General features: G+C 43.9%; 1 protein-coding gene across 1 annotated transcript in view; it reads left to right on the forward strand.

Moving 5' to 3' along the window:
- Window positions 1-20049, forward strand: part of T265_02823 (hypothetical protein) — a gene marked incomplete at both ends in the record, with an annotated part of 40044 nt that extends 19995 nt beyond the window's left edge. The window contains 3 exons of the mRNA XM_009167167.1: window positions 10777-10877; window positions 13502-13579; window positions 19427-20049. Coding sequence (XP_009165431.1) covers window positions 10777-10877; window positions 13502-13579; window positions 19427-19820 — 573 coding nt within the window. The remainder of the gene's footprint in view (window positions 1-10776; window positions 10878-13501; window positions 13580-19426) is intronic.
- Between the last annotated feature and the right edge of the window lie 59 nt (window positions 20050-20108).

Below are 20108 nucleotides of genomic sequence, written 5' to 3' on the forward strand. Positions count from 1 at the left end.
CACTAATCAACAAACAGGGACATCAGACTGAACACCCAGCACTGACCACGTCACTAACCATAGGGAATCTCACGGATTGGTTCCCCGACTGCCTTAAAACCCAATCAACCTACTTACTTACTCACTTGGCCTGACGAAGCTTTTGTGTCAAAAGCGAAACGTTGCCCAGCAATAAATCCACCGATTGTTTACCAAACCCCTCTGAAACGATGACTTCCCAATCGGTCCCAAACATTTTCCAATTGATGTGATGTTCGGTTATTAGGGACGGCTGGCCTGCGTACAGTTTCCTACTTTTTTAATCTTCCTAGCTGACTTCAAATTCTTTGTTTGGGGCTGAAGCAACTAGAGAGACCAGAAAAGCCACGGATACTTCTTCATTTACTAGTTATTACCCATACAATAATCTGCCACAGAATCTTTACCAACCGTTTGGTCATATCTGGATAATAAAAGGTTGGGAACAGTCGACAGTATGTAATATTTTTAAAGCTCTCCTTCCGATTGATAATTCCCCCGTGTTGCCTGTCCACTGTAAACGGAACCGTACACGGGAGTGAATCAAGTTAGTGTGTTGAATAGGGATTTTTCTGTAGGAGGGAGTTGCTGAACTTATCCATTAAATTTATTGTATCATGGAACATTGCAATACGCATATCAGTTTATAGTAAGCCGCTGCTTGCTGAAGGTCCATTTCGGTGGTCAGAATATGGACCGAAGACAGTTACCATTTTGTATGCAATCTCTAGATCATCTCACTGGTAATAGACGACCCAGACGTATGCAATTCCTTTGCCATTGACTCACAAGGAATCTCTACGACTATTTCCATCTTCTCGTACTCTTGATAATCTGTCGACGTATTTATACTGATTGATTGATTTATGCGCATAAATCCGATCAAACGATCCACGAAAATTCAATCAGCACACACAACATGGTCAAGCTGAGTACAATTCTCAGGTAGTGGTGTTAAGCGGATAGAGAAGGCCAAAGGAATAGACTCCGTAACGGATTCACCACAGTGCTCGAATGATTTGGTACATTTCCTAACTCAGTAGTACATCGTTTTTGCGTGGCTGTTTTTTAGAGAAAGTTCTGATGACCACACAGAGGATGTATTAAAGGAGCCGTCCGATGTTTGAGTTAATCCATCAGCTGCATAGTCAACAGCGCTTCTGTGTCTGTCCCTATTTTCGTTTTCCACTTCTACCGAAGTGCAGACATGAAATGTAATTTCCAGTGCATCAGGTAACGTCAGATTATATACTTCTCGTTTTCTCTGTGCTTTTAAATGGTTAAATTCTAAAGGAGTTATTACTGAAACTAGAATATTCATCCTGTATGATAAATAGTTCGTGGGTATACCAGCGGTTGACGTCGCTAGGTTTCTCATCCCCATTTCAGCCCACCCATGCGACATCCATTTGTCATTCTCAGCACCGCCTGTCGGCGTGTATATAATCCTGGATCTCAACCTGTGGTACCCTATTGAGTAATGCTGCGGGCCTACTTCCTTATTTTTATGCCTCTTGGTTCACTCAGCGTCTCTGTATCTGGAGAGTGTTGTCAGTGAGAACAGAACCGACTGTGGCTGATTACTTATTGACCACCTGTCGTTCATGGCTTTATGTTGCTCGCTTCATCAGTCAGCACAGCAAAGCTTCCCTATTGAGTCGGACACTGCCAAAAGCGGTTACTTTAGAGGAGAGAATGTGGCAAAAAAAGCATGCAAACCCAACCTAAGCATCGCGACTACTCTTGTCCAAGCTTGAGCAATGTGACAGTGTGATACCAAAAGCTCTGTTTATACGCGTTTGCCTTTTGTCCCCAATCCTGAAAGGAATACAGACAGAGCCCTTTCGATTACGGGGTTCCGTACTGCGTCACACGTAAACTAACTTTAGGTCACAGCTTCAACTTTGTTCAGCATGAACGAAAGCGAAACCGTAGTTCAAACAATCAGTTACAAAACGCTTGAAACAGCTCACGAATTTGTTATTTTCCAAACTTTTCCGATATTGGATCAACTGCTTTAAATAACCAAACAGCTCAATGGCTCCTTAACAATTCGAAGTGAAAACATATCAGCAGGAGGTCTCGTTGTGCTCTCTAAACACCGTTGCATAGTGAACTAGAAAATAAATCAGCTGTGAGGGTTACTGTACAGTAACTCCGTATTCCCCTCTTTCAGCACAGCACTGAACTAATCAACATCCTGGTGACCCAATAAGGTTCTTCAGCTTATGACGATCGCTTCCAGAACGCGCATAAGTGCCTGACGGATGACAATTCTGGCATGTATTAGTTAAACAATTGTCATCCTGTAAAATCATCGAAGTTTTTAAGGACACCACAAAGCGAGTGAAGATATATGTGTGCCTTTATCACACACCGTGGATTCTTATGCGAGTAATGCAGTACGTAAAGTGCACATCTTAGTTTAGCTGTTAGTTAGTTCAACAGAGATTCAAAACAAGAAGCCGTGTTTTGCTGCATTTTCACATTTAATGGTCCATTTTTAGCTCCAAAACCAGCACAACGGGAATCAGGATTTCAAGTTTCTAAAAGGCCGTGAAGTTGCCTTTCTTTTTCAACCTGACGGTAAGATACACAGAATAATAATGCAAGTAAACTTATGAAAACACTACCAAGAAAGTGTGAAGCATACACCTCGTTCTTGGAAATACAAGTACCTCTCTTTTTCAGCTAGTACAAAGGGAGAAACAAAACTGCGGTTTTCCTGTATTTCCAAACCAACTGCCATTACAATCCGGGTAGTCTTTTGCCATCTAATTAAATCTTGCCTTCCAAATGGAAAATGCTGACGACATAGCCGACTGCTGTAAGGGCAGGCAGAGGACTGTTTTTTTCATTAGTTTTCAGTACAAATTTTGACGAGGATCAGGCAACTAATTGAAGCAAACGCCAAGCAGTTTGCCACATGTGAACAAGTGAAACTCCAGCAGCATTTTTGTTTCCAGACTTCATTTTGTGACTGCAGTAGTACAAGTATTTGAATTGGGGCTGCCTACGCAAGTTGTGTGGCATGATACCAAGCAAGCGGGAAGCCAGCACGAAACACAACTTACTTTCAGTGACCTGTTGGGTTGCGCAGCAACAAGAGGCAGTCTGTGGTCTACCCAGTTAGTACTTCAAATTGATCTTTAAGGTTTTTGAAGGCCCATCTTTATTTTGGACAACACTGTTCACCATAACCTTCATGTGTTTTCGTCATAGGTGGACCTTGTCCGCTGGTGCGTAGGCGACCGCATTTCAAAATATCGCTTCAGCTGGAACAAAATGAATATGACTGAATTGATTAGATTTCTAGTTGTGCCGTATGTGATGTGTTTTTCAGTCCTAAAGAAATAATAGAACAGAAAGTAAGGTATGATTTTGAGGAGCACTTCACAACAGGTTTGGTATATAACTTGGGGGCTATACTCAATATTATTACTTTGACGTTTGCCATTAATGTCGAACTTCTGGGAAATTTCCGTGATTATGCACACAATAATTTAGTGACAGCCTGTCTGACACCAGCTAATATGGTGAATTTGGTTCAAATCTCGCTACTAATCTTCCTGATCCACAAGAATAAATGTTTCGTACTCGAAAATGTCACTCATTCAAGAAGATGTTATTTTGGTCACTGATTCTACACTTGGGGACGCTTGAAAAATGTTGCCAAAGTGAACCGATGCTTTGGGAATTTAAAGCAATTACCATATTTGACCATCCGCCGCCATTTAACCGGATACAAGATGCCAGCACATCGTACAAACTTCCAATGGTAATGCCCATACAAACAATTCCTAAGGGCCGTCAAACTCAAGTTTCTGTTAAAAAAATACCAGAATCAAAAATTAAAGCGGAAAGCGCATGCTAAAGGAAGGGATCACACCCCGAATTCAGTTTAGAGTAAACTGCGCGGACTGATCTTGGTCGACTAACAAGCGGATGTTGTCCGCTTAGTGCAGTCCTCTTGAATTGACTCCGATCTCAATAGTTCCGATCCTCAGGAGTGTGCACTCCAGGATGATATTAATGGCACAATTGAACAGAAACAGATGGAGAACTTGCCGAACCCAACTGGTTGTTGAGCTCTTCAACACTTCGTTCTGCTCTCTTATGAGACTAGGATTTCGGGGAGGTGGGGCATCTAAAAACTTCGGGGACATCCGTCATAGGCCAAGTGTACGTAGAAGAACCGACCTTTCTACACAACCAAAGACTCATTTGAGACTGGGTAAAACCACATGACTTTTGACATATATCGCGCTGCTCATGCATTGGACGTAATTTGCGAATGGAACTGATGCACAATCTGTCTGGATGGAATCCCGCCTGATACTATCGGATATGCGTCCGCGTGCTGAGGTTGGGTGTCGCAGCACTGTCGAAGCCGTTGACCACCTTTTGATGGTTGTAGGTATTGTAACTCTACGGATGAAGCAATCGTTTCGCCTACCTTTGTTGTATCTGGACATAATGAGTGATTGACCTAAATTGTTCTGAACAAATCGCTCTTCGCAAACAGATTGCCAGTTAGGACAGAACACAAGCGCTTCTGGCGCAGCGGTACATTGGTGCTTCAAGGTGGAAAGATACTGGGAATTCACTGAATGTGGGGGACCTAAACTCACAAAACATGGTCCGGGATACTGGTCGAATTGAAGGCCTAGGCCTGAAGGTCCAGCAGTCCTCATGTTGGCCTTTAGTACACATTAAGTCTCCGGTATGGTTATTGATTAGCCCACCAGCTGATAGTGTCTCGGATCCTACTCTGCGGATTGGGTACTACAGCTTTCCTATTTTCTATACTGCCCCAGCTTCTTTCATTTCTGAGAGTTTATGGTTCCGTTACACAACTTTATCAAAATACAGTCTTCGTTAAAATCGGTACCTAACAGACTGTCCAGCGGAACGATGCAACGGTTTCAATGGAATACCACTTTTTACATCAGGAAGTGACAGTAACTGTTATTGTTCCGATAATCATTTTGCTCGCGCCCTGAGACACCAAAAGCAAAGTTTTCAGCGCCAAATTGTCTTTTACCAGTGAATATTACATCCACTGAATAGAACGTTTTCGTAGCACAGGTAGTCGGTTTTTATGCGGTGGCCCAATTCGCGGTTCAGAAAGTTTTTTGACTACTAAACGAGAAGTTGCTTTACCAAACTTATCCGTGAGATTCTATGGAAATCTGCTTAAGACGAGGACATGATATGGACCAACATAAGTATTTCAGTGATCAGCAGTACAGTATTATGCCTTTCCACGTGACCGATCTGGCCTCACGGTAGCGCAACGGCGCCTAGACCCAGTGCCACTGAAGAATAACTGGTGTTCAACGTTCACTACTATCATCACATCACAACTGTGTGTAAACACAAACTGCCATAGCTCCGGCCTCAGTCTAACGGAGGCGCTGCACTTCTGCACTGAAATATTCAGCAATTAGGACAGTAGCAGAACTCTCGGTAGTAGGTTAAATAATACTACTTCTTTGGCAAAAACCTCATCTACTGAATCACAGATGCATTTGGCTGGAACACAAAGGGAAACCATAAACGACCTGATGGGTAGACGGACAACACGACCGGTTACATGTATCTAGTTAAGCAGGGATGCTTCACCTCACCAACACCAGCGCGACCAACTGCAACACAAATCTGGATTTCGTAATCACTAGCGTCTAGACAGCAAAGGTGTGGTAGTCCCCATCATTAGATATTGCATTCAAGTTTCCTAAATACAGCTGACGTCTATCGACAGAGTATGGAGAGTGTGAGTACGAGCAGAGCGTTAGTTAACTTAATTATGGATTTGGACATTAGCGTCTCCTTATTGAACGTGAAATGGCAGGTGAGAGTAATGGTGCGCAGTGGGTCACTTACTTGATGACGTGGTTGATGATCCTAAGGCTGGGATCAAATGAAGAGCGATAATTGAGTGGGACGAGATTGGCGTTGCGAAAGAATAATGAGGAAAGTTCGAAGGTATCAGCAATGGCATTTCATCCACTATCCGTCCCACTGTGTGCGGCGAATAAGGCAGTTCGGCTGACACCACCATACGGCGGCCGATGTTGCATGGAGGTAATTTTGTCCAATTTATGTTTGTATACGGGCTGATATGTTTATAGGTGTCCAAAATCTAGACAGAGAACGACTGGAGGCCTTCGGTCTCGAGGACCAGAGTGTAAGGTATAAGTAGTGAGACTACCACAGTTGTCCAACTTTTAACGAGCAGGCTGCCACAGCTGTCCCAATTTCAAGAGTCAGCGAACTCTTCTGCAGATCTTTATTCAAAGTAAAATCCGGTAGGAGAGACCAACTACTCCACAGATATGCTCCAGTGCGGCTCAATGTGTTCCCGGACCAGTTGCCTCACCACGATAAGTCTTCGTGTCTCAGCCACGACTGGTGATTTATCATACCTATGATGATGATGATCATCATCATAGACAGTACATCATTGCTCAGCACTAATGCTTCTCTGCTGTACATCCATAATTTATTTGCAAGCCATGTTGTGAAGAAAAGAATAGAAAAGTATGGGAAAGTGGTAGAACGCTATTACGGCGACTACTATATCATCTTCAGCTGTAAAACGCGCGCACTTATTCTACAGTGGTTATAACTGTCACAAATTCTTTCGTGGATAACCTGGGGAGGTAGGGGTGGAAAGCTAAGCAGCTGGACTGATAAAAAGTATAATAAATGTGAAGGATTCGGTCGGCTTATTAAATTTCCAGGTGAAGCAAACTCCAGATGCATTCATATCTTATTACATAATCTATGAGTAACACCATTACTCCATTGTGAAGGGGGCGGAGTGGCTCATTGTTCGGAGTCCGAATTTACTGACCGGAAGGTCCACCCGACCCCTTCCTTTCGACTTTCCCCGTTTAGACTTGGGCAACCTGGCAGTATCCCAGCCCTCATGCTTCGTTCGAGTGGCATGGCAGTTAGGCGCCGAAGGGGTGTTGCAGCTGAACGATCATCTTGTTCATCTTATTTTATCTTTTATCTTGTGAAACCAGGTGATTAACCGGTGATGTATCCCAAGCTGGTAAACACTGACATATTCCTTCATCTCCGTGATTTGTTGTCTGACGCAAGCAGTAGTGACTTGTTTAGAAGTTGGTTGTCACGCTTGTGCTTCAAGTTAACTTACCGGTGGAACGGCCACAGAATATGACTGTGTGAAGCGCGCCGGATACATATGCCGTTTGTCCTCTTAATTATTCTGCATGCTCTGATTTTCGTCACCTTCATCGTCGACACCATTAGTAGCGGTAGGACTTGTGTGCGTCTGTGTAACAGTCAGTGAGTGCGCTGTATGCACTACTTGGCCAGTGTAAACGTCGGTGCGTGGGCATCTGTGTGCAACCTCGTCTTATCAAGCTTCAGCGACAAAAGTACGAGTGAACTTATCAACAGAAAGGGTCTCCGTGATTTCTTTCTTCATGAACTTCCATTAAAAAATCCTCAGTTTGCAGCACGATTCGTAAGGTTTTATTCTTGGATGCTACTTTTTAGCCCCCGGGTAACTAGATCTCGACACCTAGTACTTGAATAATCATGTAAGGATACACTCTCTCATCTTTGTTGAAGTTCGGACGGCATTATGTCCGTTTTTATGCAACGCGTTCGTGTTTGGTAGGAGTGTAAGAAGTGACAACATTCTGCAGAACTTATTTACTTCTTCAGGTAGTTCAAATTCACTGTCCAACAGCGCATAGGGCATACGAATATTACATTAAAGCCGAGAGATTTTAAGTGAACTGTGTTACGTTTTGTTACTAATCCGTTCAAAATTGCTACAGATGCGATATGTCAAAGCTATGCACATAAACCCTCAAGCGCGGTTTCGCGAACATTTTCCCACCAAGCTCGTGTTACTTACTTCACTGTCCTTTTTGGTTTCGCAAAGCACAGATGTGTTCCACGTGACTCGACACAGGTGTGAATTTGGTGCATTAACGTACGTAAAGCAGTTAGGAAAACCTATCCCGAATTGTGACTGTTGATGAGGTGGCGGTGTATGTGGCATGACCTATAAGTAAATACAGGAGCCCACCTTAAAGGGAACACTCCGCACCGGGAAATGTTCGATCAAGTATCAAATTACGCAAGTAATTTCCATTACCAGTTGCTTCCCCCCCCCCCGACATTTTCCAAACGAGACAAATATCACCAGCACAAATCACGAAATCTTCATCTGTCAACTGATCAGATAAGCATGAAAACAGTACTGGGTCTGCGATGGGTTTTACTCAGAAATGGACAGCGACTAGAAGGGATATTCATGTATAACGTTCTTCATCCCTGTCGAATTCGAAAGATCGATAGTGACTTTCTAACAGAACCTCGCGGTGCTGTCGACGACAACCCCAAATTATGAGTTTCGATTTGATGCTAGTAGGTAGCAAACACCGCAGTTCCGTTTTGGTTGTCAATGCTTACTTGAAATCCGTGTCAGCCGAGCACCATTCCACAGAAAAAAAGGCAGAAAACAGAATAACGGGGTCATTTTATTGTCTTGTACACAATGTAATAAAAACGGTAGCTGTGGATTGTCTGAAACGTGGTACCTTGTCCATCTTTATGAACCTACTATTTGAGTATGTATATCACGGCTGTGTCTAGAAAAATTATCATAAGCGGAGATAATGTGAACCTAATCGCCTGGAACATCACAACTGCAGCAGCAAATGGCATCTTTATGACTATTTGAGTATGTATATCACGGCTGTGTCTAGAAAAATTATCATAAGCGGAGATAATGTGAACCTAATCGCCTGGAACATCACAACTGCAGCAGCAAATGGTGTTACTCAATGTGTGCGGAACTTCTCAGCAAAATTCTTTTAGCGAACTTAGTCCGTTTGAACAGCTGCCGGTAAAGCTGATCAGTGCCTGAATAATTAGCAAAGCAACGCGGATACGTTGGTGAGTTTTTCTGACCAAGGATACCAAGTACATCATAGGATTGATCCCTTTTAGCGAAGTAGATTTTTGTAGACACTGGGTATTCTCTTCGATGGAAGCTACTGCATTTAGCGATGCGGATTTTTGCAGAAATTACCTATTCCAGTTCCTATAAGAATGACTTTTTGAAGAAGTGGTCTCTTACGGAATGGAAACTAAATGCAAGAGTTGGAAGTGATCAGTTTCTAGACTTTGTCCTTTTCGAGTGCCGCACGGGTCACTCCAGGTATGATATCAAGGGGCTCTCAATGTTACGTGTATACTACTGATGAAACATGCTAATAGTGTCTGGTCTGGTGTCCAAGCCTTCGCCCTGCATCTGGTGGAAGGTGAAGGTTAATACGAAAACCATGGAACCGCGTTTCAGCGTTCGTTCATTATTTTCTATTATTATCCAGGAAGGTTCACTAGGACGCTTGAGAATGTTCACTTTCCAAATAATATGCAGATGATATATTTACTTTCGTGTCTAATGGCTTATAACCGCTCAGTTCGTATTTACTTGTAAGCAACTCCGCAGCGAAGAGAATTTCTCTTTTCACCAGTAGACAGTCGCGATTGACCCACATGCCGAATGAGTGCTTATTTTGTTCCAACCGGTACAACGTACCGGGTCAGAGGGTCGTAGTAAACATAGCGTGACAGTGAAAACCCATAGAGCTCAGGCATTAGTACAGGCGGATTTTGTAAAATGTATTGATGATTCACCCATCGTCATTACCATCAAATCTGCTGACTCGGCCGTGTGCTGATCATGCCGGAACATAGTCTACTGATACGAGTGTTGTTCTTCTTGCCTCCTTCAAAACGCAAACAACTGCGAGTTGGACAACATGGAAATTAACAGAAGGGTGTAAGAGAGGTTACGATGTGTTGTTGATACGCCTCGCCTAAAGGATCAAATCTCCGTGACTCCCGGCGCTTGTCTGAAAACCTTGCAAGAAATAGCGGCATTCGTGCTGTCGAATCGCTTCAGTGAGTACTAATACAAGAACACTTGCATTGGGCTCCACTTTCATCTTTGACCTCTAACTATAACTAAATGAACCTTACGTCTGTAAGACACTGAAGCTCTTGGTGACGATGATGTTGTCTCCGGTGAACATGAGCTTATTTCTCGAATAACAATAACAATGGATTTGGCATCCTTTAGGTACATGGCTGTAATGCAAATCAAAGGAGGAAGGCGGACTGAGATATCTGCAGTCGAAAAGCCAGAGTTGTGTTCGAACCACAGACTTTCCAATTAATAGTTCCATTCCTTACTCGTTGAGCGGTATCCAGCTCTAAGTTATCGAAAGGCATACTTGAAAAGTGTTTGACTGAGGTTATCCAAAGGGTGGTCTGAATTCGCAATGTTCAATTTATGAAAAAGTTCGCTCGTGCTTCGAACAGGAGGAGCTGATGATTTTTCGACCCATTCAGTGGTTTCCGCGAAAATAGACCCCAGAAGTGTGTTCTGACTCAGCGATCTTAGACTGGCGGATATCATGTTTTGTGGCAGCTTCAAAATATGCGCGCTGTGCAGCTGGAGCTCTACACTACGGTGAAAGTGATTGTTTTGTGCTTGCTTCCAGATCTTTCCTGCTCCAAACTATTCCGAGTACCTATTTAACAGACATTTCGAGTTTACTTCTTAAAGACACCGTCACATAACTCAAACCCTGTCCTGTGTTGCACACTAATTTTCGGTGCTACACACTCAAGTATTCTGCTATGCTCGTTCATGTTCAAATAATGAAGCCTCTGGGTTTCCCATCTGTTCGATTTCAGAGCGCTAACTATCCTTTACCGCCGGGGATGGACGAACTGCTTCCAACAATGCACCAGCTGGCCGCCGAAGAACTTTATTGGGAATACCTGGGAATGAAACAGTGAGTTCAACTTTACGGCCACTTCCTCTCGGAGGACGAGCCAGCTCCAAACATGTCCGGACTGACGGATACCTATGAAGTACGATCAGCACTGAGATCCGGGCGGAGCGTCATTCAGTTTCTGCTCCATTGTTTGATGCTGCAAATCAAATGGAGACCCACATTCACCCTCAGGGACATTAGGAAGTTGCAGTGTGACACAAACACTCCTTGAGAAACAAACCCTGCCGGTTTTGCCCTAAAGTTCTCGAAATCCCCCTCCACTAGGGAAAAACTACTGAGTAAATAAGGGAAGAACGGATACGTGGAGTGGAAATCTGATTCTGACCAACGAATGCTTCACACCATGCTAAGCTTCCCAGAATTTGTACATCTTATCTGATTACAGTGAAAACCCTCAGTATGCGACCCCTTAATAAGGGATATCTCCACTTTGGAACAGTTTCTGAATTCTCGTGAAGCTTTTCATAAAGGAAAATACTCACAAGGCTGCTGAAAACTATTCGACAGCTTACTACCGTTTGCGGCCTTCTTGGAGCTCATCAGATAGGCGAATTCCCCAAGTTCCAGCAAACCTTATGTTTTAGTTGAACCCAAATTAGACAGATTTCCACAAATACCTCCACTTGCATATCGATTTGATTTTCGCGGAAGACTCAACTGAATCTCTCGTTTATGATATTCTTCAACTGGATGTGCTGCGCAAAGGCCACCTCATGTTTTAGTTGGAAATGCGTCTATCTGCTAAGCCCCAAGAAGCGTGGAACCGCTCGTGGGCTGTCGAAGACTTTTCAGCAACCTTGTGAGTAGTTTCCTTTATGAAAATACATTGCGACATCTAGAACAGCGTATCAACTGAGGCTGTTGTGTGCAGCACGTTCAGTTGAAAATCATAAACGAGAAGTTCAGTTGAGTCCCCCATGAAAACCAAATTGATGTACGAATGAGTGCATTTCTATCATGAAGCTTGTTATTGAAATTCCTGCAGTAAAGATATCACAAAGACCCAAACACCGTCCTGCAAAATCATACCTCCAAGAGCGATCTGTTTTATTCATCCATCGCTCTCACTCGAGAACTTCTAGGCTAATGGATGGGTGTTCTGGAAGAAATGTGAAGGTGGATTGTAGTTGAACATCAACGCACTCCAAATCAATCCACTTTCTATCAGGTTAGTGGGTTCGGGTGTTCATTTGCATTTGCTTCTGAATTGAGCACCTGCACCAGATTTAGCTAGCGTGTACAGTCCTCCAATCACTTTTTCCCCGAGTTTTTTTTACTTATTTGATCCTTGCGACTGAAGTTTGTGATAGCTACATTCAGATATTTTCAAGGTATCACCAATTTACTAAAGGCAGATAGATGTGCTGAATAAGTAGTTTAGACGCTATCAACATGGAATGACGTACCGCAGAGCCTGAGTCTTTACTTATTTTCCGGCTATGGTACACGAACTAACCATACTGCGTGGGCTGGGATGGTTAGACCAGAATGTATATTTGTCCGTGGGCATTCTGTCTTGCAGAGCCCTTTTTGTGTTAGCATAGGTTAAAAACGATCGAAAGGTGTTCAGCCAGTGACTTTATAAAAAAGCACGAAAGTCTTGACCAGTAAGTCAGTCGTGTTGGCAGCTGTCGTCCCGGAGTGGAAGCCCTGGGACATTGACGGACACTTCCCAATCACAGTTGATGGTGTCGCTGGATCGGTCAATCGCAGTTAATGCTCGGTTGTTCCCTTTGGTTAGAAATTTACTCCAACTTCACGTCATTGGAGTTGCAAGGCAAATGCCTCCAGCCTGTGGCTGCCTCCTTTTTAACAGTGGAGTGTGCAGCAGATGAAAGCAATGTACCCGTCGTAAACTGTTTGCAACTGGGTAACTGGAGTGAACCGAACCACGAATAGCACCCGCGAGGTGGTAGCTTAGACTCCAGATGATAGGACCATACCAAACTCATAGTTAACAACCGTGGTGACTTCAGTGCCATGGCTAGGCGAACTTTTCCCATACATCCCTTAAAATGGTAAGATCAGGTGCTGTGAGGAACCCGGAGTTAATGGAAATACATGAGATGACAGTGCCGACCATCCCTACTACGAAACAAGTGAAACTCAACCTTGAAAATTGCTGATGCAGGTAGGTTTGCGGAGCGCACGCAGTGCAGGTTGATGCAGGTGTGCAAACGAGATCAAGGCATCGTAGTGTGTTCAAGAACCTCATATTTCTGAAGGTGAGACTGATTTGTAGCTCACCTACTCCTCTTTTAAACTTTTTTTCGTTATGCGAGGTAGACTGGGAGGAGGATATGGTTTAGTCTAGAACGTTCTGGTAGCTATTCCTCTCGGGAAGAGCCAACCTCAGAGGATAGCACTAATTTAATGGGAGCAGGTTGGTTGGTCCACTAAGGCGGATTTCAGCAGTGAGGCCTTCCCTCAGGCATGCCACTTTAAACTGGCCTTTTCAGGTGGCCTATCCAGCGGAGGACTGCTGTACCCATGGAGCGAATTCTACTTCTATGGGCATCTTGGCTCTCATCCACGGGTGCCCTTTGTAGACGGGGTATTTGGTATATTGGAAATGAGTAACTATCACATGCATGTTTACCTTTTTTCAACCCACCTCACAGCCACTGGGACGAGAATCTCCATGTGGTAATGTCCGGCGTTCTCAAAATGATCCTCTGCAGTATGCGTCATTTCACACGGTAAGTCACAGATATTGAGTGTGCATCCTTACCAACTGGTCAGTCGTAAGACGTTGATCGATGAAGAATAACTGATCGTGATGTATAGCAAGACAGATTTCGGGAGCTGCTTTCCATGCCCAGTTCAGAGTGGCGGAAGTACAGAGGTGGTCAACCCTTGACCTAGCAGAAGAGTATGAAGGAGATCACGAAACGCTTGTGTGCTGTCGGTGTTACTCGCCTCCCATGATGGGGACCGCGTGATCCTCACTGTGCCTGGTTGGAGACACTACAAGATATGGCTGCCAACCGATGTCAGGGGCGTTCTTGTTGTCAGTTTCCATTCAGATAGCATGAATGAGGGTCTAGAAGTGTAGGCATCTCGGAATGATTGTAGTAAGGTAGCACTAAATCCCTTCGTCACCCACCTTTATCCTTTTCTTTTATTCTTTTCACAATAAGGCTTTTAAATAAATGACGGTTGTACGGCAGCGGAGCATGGGTGAACAGTGATGTCATACTGTCCATGATGATGTTTCGGGAGCTGCTGTCGCTGACAAAATGACTGACACTGGTTATCTGTACCACTGGATAAGTTAGTTCAGCTATATGTGAGAGTTAAGAATGAAGCAATAATTTTCAAGCGTGGAACTAAAGCGGATATGGTGAATAAGTATTTCGCGATCATATTACTCTTGTTTTAAGTTTTCCTCCAGTACTTTCGCAATTATTCTGGTGAGTCCATATCAAGTGGAAGAAGCAATGGACTTGAGTTTCACTCTTATTAGTGTTCATCAGCATACCTACTATCAAACGTTTTGCCCAAGGTGTCTCGGATGAAAAACTACTGGTACCGAAGTAGCCACCCATTCCACCACGAAAAGTGCGATGATTTTGAGGAGCATATACATACGTCTCACTAACATTCTTTAGGGGTATGAATAAGCAGCCCCTACGTACCGTAACTGCTTTGCGTTCTGCTGTAGAAAGTGCACACGGTTAGGTAAGATCACGCTACAAACGCGGACGGGTCTTATCACGTGAACAGCAGTCCACAGTCACGTGTCATCATTTGACCAGCTGGCCACGAACTTGGCCTAATTTCAAACCAGTAGTCTGCCTTACAAATCTGAAATCCACCCATGGCGGGCTGTTGCTGTTTGAAGCGAAACTATGATCCCTCTGGTGTATCACTGTTCTGTACACGTTCGAAGAGACTCACAGAAAAGAAAATAAGGTCGAAAATCGCTCAACTCCCTTTTATCACCTTCGCTCGGGCGCGGTGTAATCTCCGCCCATTCTTTCTTTAAGTTCACGTGACACTTAGCGGGTTCCAATGGAGAGCACACTGTCACTCCTCAGCCGATCTGACATGCTAGAATTTATCCGCCTGGCTCGAATTGAACAAAGCTCTGTAGGATGCTGAACTGGACCTGCACGTCCTATCTTACATCAATACGATGCTCAATACGCTCCTTCCAATGCCTTCTGAGGCAACAGGCGCCTTGCTATCGACCATTTGAGTCACTACTCTACCTTTCACTATTTCTTCCTTCTTCCTACTTTTTGTAAGGTAGTCAAGAACCACTGTCCATTGTTGGTCTATTGCTATAGATGATGGTAATTTTTCTGCTGGTATTTGGCATTTCAAATCAAAAAGCTGTACACGCCTATTCACTGTGCGGTTCCCCGGAACGCACTTGTATGAGACTGGTTTTCCTTCATCTATGGCTTGAACTTTCAAGCCAAAAGTTGGATTTTTCTGAACCGTCCACTGCATTTCCTACCAGCACGTGCAACGGGCGAGTCATTCGTCATACCAACGAGGAAGACTAAAGACTAGTCAAGTCAAATTGATGATAAGAAATATTCTACAACAGGCGGAACTCAATACACACAGAGGGAAGTTGTTAAGAATTGTTGATGCGCTTCACTTCGGCTTCGGCCTACCAAAATGCCGTTACCTTCAAGGGCATCCTAGTGACATAAATATGAACGGAGCAAGACAAGTTGCTTGAAAATACCAGTCTATGATGACCTGTTGTACAAGGGATAATCATTTCCCACAGCCAGCAGGAAATATTTTCAAATCATCTACGTCAAATGTACAACTAATGCGCACACATGGGAGTGGGAACATAAGTTCAAATTCCAACTCCATGCTAAGCACTATCAGAGCCGTTGAAAATATGCGGATACATCGGAAGCCAAAAATCGATACCCAAAAACAAACACGAAAAGCATAACGGCAACAAGTCCTCAAAAAGTTCTCGGTTTTCCGGTTTTTTTCGTCTATCATCACAATAGAGTTGAACTTGTTGTATCGGGCAACGGGTTAGAACCTGGCAAGTAAACGTATGCCCACTGCTCGGTAGAGACTGCGAACCTATCGACTGAGATTTGCTGGCAGCGTCCGTAATCGATAACCAAACAATAGAAGCTACAAGAACGGACCGGCTGGATGTAACAAGTTGGATGATAAGTGGGATCGGGAGCACAATTCAGACGATCCTGGATATCTCACTCCCTTGCTTTTCCACTAACCATATACTGAAACCTTTCTCATGAACGACTAACAGCAACTAACGGCGTAGGTCCCTGGGGCGGTAATCTGCCTACTGAAATGGGTACGAACTTAGGTGGAGTCACATATCAATATACCAGAAGCATCACTCCAGCTATATCGGTTTTCCAGTCGCAATTCGTCTGTCAAATATACGTTTCCGTCCCCTCTAAGGTTCAACAATCTGTTTCCATACCTGACTTATTTTCCCCAGCTAACTGTTTCATGGACAGCATGACACCAGCGTTCACCCGCGCTTCGCTGCCGTACAACAAGGGTTTATTTCAAAGCCGTTTGTGAAGAAAGGAATAAAGGTGTGCAGGGAAGGGACCTAGTGCTACCTTAGCACAATCACTCCGAGATGCCTACACCTACGGACCCACATTCAAGTAATCTGGATGAAAACTCAGAACACGAACGCCATTGACGTCTGTGCTTGGCTGGAGAGGTTGCAAGAAATGGCGGCTAATCGATGTTAGTAGCGTTTGTGCTGTCAGTTCCTTTCCAGATTGTCCGGATGAGCGGTTGGAGGTGTAGGCATCTCAGAATGCTTGACATAGGCCTCACCCACTCTTTTTCTCTTCTTTTTACCTTAGGGCTTTTAATATAATTATACATATATATACACGAACCTTATGGTTGTACGGCAGTGAAGCATCAGTGCCAACACTGATGTTGCTGTCTTTGATGATGATGACGTCGACTAGCAGCGTCTCCGACCAGGCACAATGGGGATCACGCGGTCCCTATCGTGGCACCTATGTTGTTCTCACGCTGACGGGATTGTGATAAATCAGGATGATTCATGGTTGACAGTATGCTCAATGCCAATTTTGGAATACTTTTCTCAACTACTTTAAGATCCTTTCCAATCCACCTACGAAGGCCCAACTTCGAATGACGATAACTCAACTAATGAAAGAGCCATCAAAGAACATAGATTTCTTGCTTGAATTAAGTAGACCAACGTTGGGATACGAAGGCTTTGACTCGGTGTGCACAACCTGAGTAAGAGTAAATGGTTCACAGCTCATATGGGAGCTCGACGTGTCAATCTTCCTTGAAACGAACGCAAAATCCTGGCACGCAGTCTGCTAAACCAAATTAACGCTAATATTCTGGATGAACATATCCGAAACGGATGCAGTACGGTTTATCCTATCATTTTAGCGGATCTGCTGCAAGATCAACACTGAGAACGGACCCAACTACCATATGACCCGTCCGTAGACATATGAAATCCTTCAACACGTTAAACATGGAGACGTTGTGAATAGCCATTTGAAGGCTCAACTCTGCCAGAAAACCGCCACTCTTACCCACTCTCTTCAATGTGGTATGACTTGCGGAACTAGCTCGAGTTCGAAATTGGCACTGTGGGGCCAGTTTGATTTTTTGCTTGGACTTCGCTCACTTTCCATCTGCTCGCAATTTAAGTGGAAGGGTCTCGAGAGATAGCGTGCCCATCCGCTTCCTTCCTGACGGCCATCTCTTTACCTCGGAACACTCCATGATCAGAGTGAGGTTGCTCGAATAAAAAGTCCACATATGGCTATTTGCATATTACTGCTTTAGTTGCATAATCAGATTAAAAACCGCAACAAACAGCCACAGCACCAGCCTCAGCGGGATTTCGTTTAGGTCTAGGTCTTTTATCCAACTCCCGGAGGAGACCTGCAGTCCAACTGATGGCCGCGTCAAAGCGTGCCGTGGAGACTTCTCCACAGCAGCACTGTGTCCAAACTAGGTATTCGATATTGTAGTAGATTCTCCAAATGTCAGGGCAAGGGATGTATTTGATCACGTGTTTTCAGCAACGGCTAGCTGTGCATGAATAACCAAGGTTCCAGCTATACTATTTTCACTGCTGTATGGCAGCGAAATATGTACGCTCTGCGATGATGCCAGGTTTTGCAAATTTCACTTGCAATTTCTGCGCAAGATTCTCCGTATTCAATGATCAGATCGATTCCCGAATACTGAGGTTCGAAAACGAACCGAGAACAAAACAGTTGAGTGTGTCGTGATATGGTTGGTAAAAACAACCAGCTACGCTGTATTGATCACAACAAGAATGACAGATAACCGCATTTTGGAACAACTCATTAACAGTCAAACGGAAAGATGGAGCTCGAACATGACCGCCCAAATTTTGCTATTCATACAGTTTTCAGATAAGTTTGAAACCGTAACCTCGGTTTCAAATCTTCGGTAAAGCTGGTCTGGCGACATGTTGCTCGCACAAGCTTGTTGAGCTTTGAGGAACAATGCAGGTAAATACTCGAAAAGCAGCCGATCATTTGAAACGACCGTACGATGTCAGGTACGACAACAGCCACATTGGCCTGTGCGGCTTGTGGGCTTACATACTTGAGTAGGACCGGACTTGTCGGTCACCAGAGTACTAATTATAAACCACCACAGTGAGTTACCTAAGTTAGCCTCGATTTCCAAGTAACACTTCTTCGATGCTACCGACAACTGTACAACATTGAAAAACCATTGGAGGTTAATCACACGACGAGGCTTTCGTATTTCAAACCATCAAAAGCGACCAGATAGAACATGCTGTGCAAAGTAGAAAATTCTTCGAGGAACACTGCATCGGACTATTGAATAGAACCTGCCCGAGAAACAATCGGGTGGTGGCCTGCACCGGCCTCATATCTGCGATATAATGAAACTATTTCATTCCACGACCGGAGTCATCTGCAAAACAAGAAAAGTCTACGACAACTGACGACCAGAAGCTAACAGATACAATTCCAATATAAAACTGAATGCTTTCATTTCTGCAGTACATTCTCATCATTGAGGTATGCTTGACGAGCCAGTAGATTTGACTTGGATAATAGCCGATAGCGAGAGCTAAGGGATTATTTAACATTTTTGTATCGCTTTTGCCTACTTTCATCCTTAGAATGCAGTAAAATCTCTAGCGTGCGTTATTTACAGACCACGATCAGAGCATTTACAGGCCCAATAAACCTACACATACTCATGAAGGCGAGTTACACGGAGTGACCGGTAAGTGGGCGTTTCTTATCAACATTCCATTCCGCAAATTTCAACAACGCAGATGTCAACATGACTTAGAAAACAAGGTGTTTACGTTGACGAAACGTGTTTCACTACAGCGTCTTAAAACAAAACATCCTGTTAGTAGTGGACTTGAGCGACTGTTAGTACCTATGAACCAGAACCTCGCACGTGGTCTGGCCACTAAAGTGTAAATTCCAATAGCTGAGTTCGCTTAATTGCGCTTACCACCGTCAACTAGTCAATTCAATTTTTCTTCATTCCAGTGTTCCGAAGTTCCAGCTCTACTCCTGTCACGATTCTACCCTAATGCTACTGCTCTATGCTTTGGAATGTTTCGATGGCTACTGGCCTCCGTTTGCGGCAGATTTGATTTTAGAATTGTACGTGGACGAGAATGTGGTGAAAATCCTAACCGAAGGTGACAGCAGTCCTCAAGCTGACAACAATAACAGAAGACTTTCAGACTTGCAATACACTCCTCTGGATGCGCTATGGATCAAAGTGTCCTATCTTGGACAGGTCGTGCCTCTCGGATGTCTTTGGAAGACACCCTACACGGATGCTGGCCGATACAATATGGGTTATGTTCCGTTACGTTTCTTACTAGAACGCTGGAGTTCGAGCGCGCCGTCTTTCGAAGACCTCGCCTTGAAATAGTCCATACTAGCATGGCGATCGGTTCAATCATCATACTCTTCCAAACCTACTCATTGTGATTTGATGAGTGCCCGATACCTTGACTGAGCAATTATTTGGTTCTTATTCTTATTCCGCAAGTCAAGATAACTGGCAGCTTAGTATAGAGAATAATTTGTGAAACTTCAGTTTACTATCAATGTTTGCCTCGTTTTGGATTTTATTTTGCCCCGAAGATGCGCAATAAAAATTGGACTATCTACTCGTCTATGTAAATGACTGGGAATGGTTCACTCAAAAATGGTATGC

This window comes from Opisthorchis viverrini (assembly GCF_000715545.1).
Source record: "Opisthorchis viverrini unplaced genomic scaffold opera_v5_37, whole genome shotgun sequence".
In the NCBI taxonomy this organism is placed as follows: domain Eukaryota; kingdom Metazoa; phylum Platyhelminthes; class Trematoda; order Opisthorchiida; family Opisthorchiidae; genus Opisthorchis; species Opisthorchis viverrini.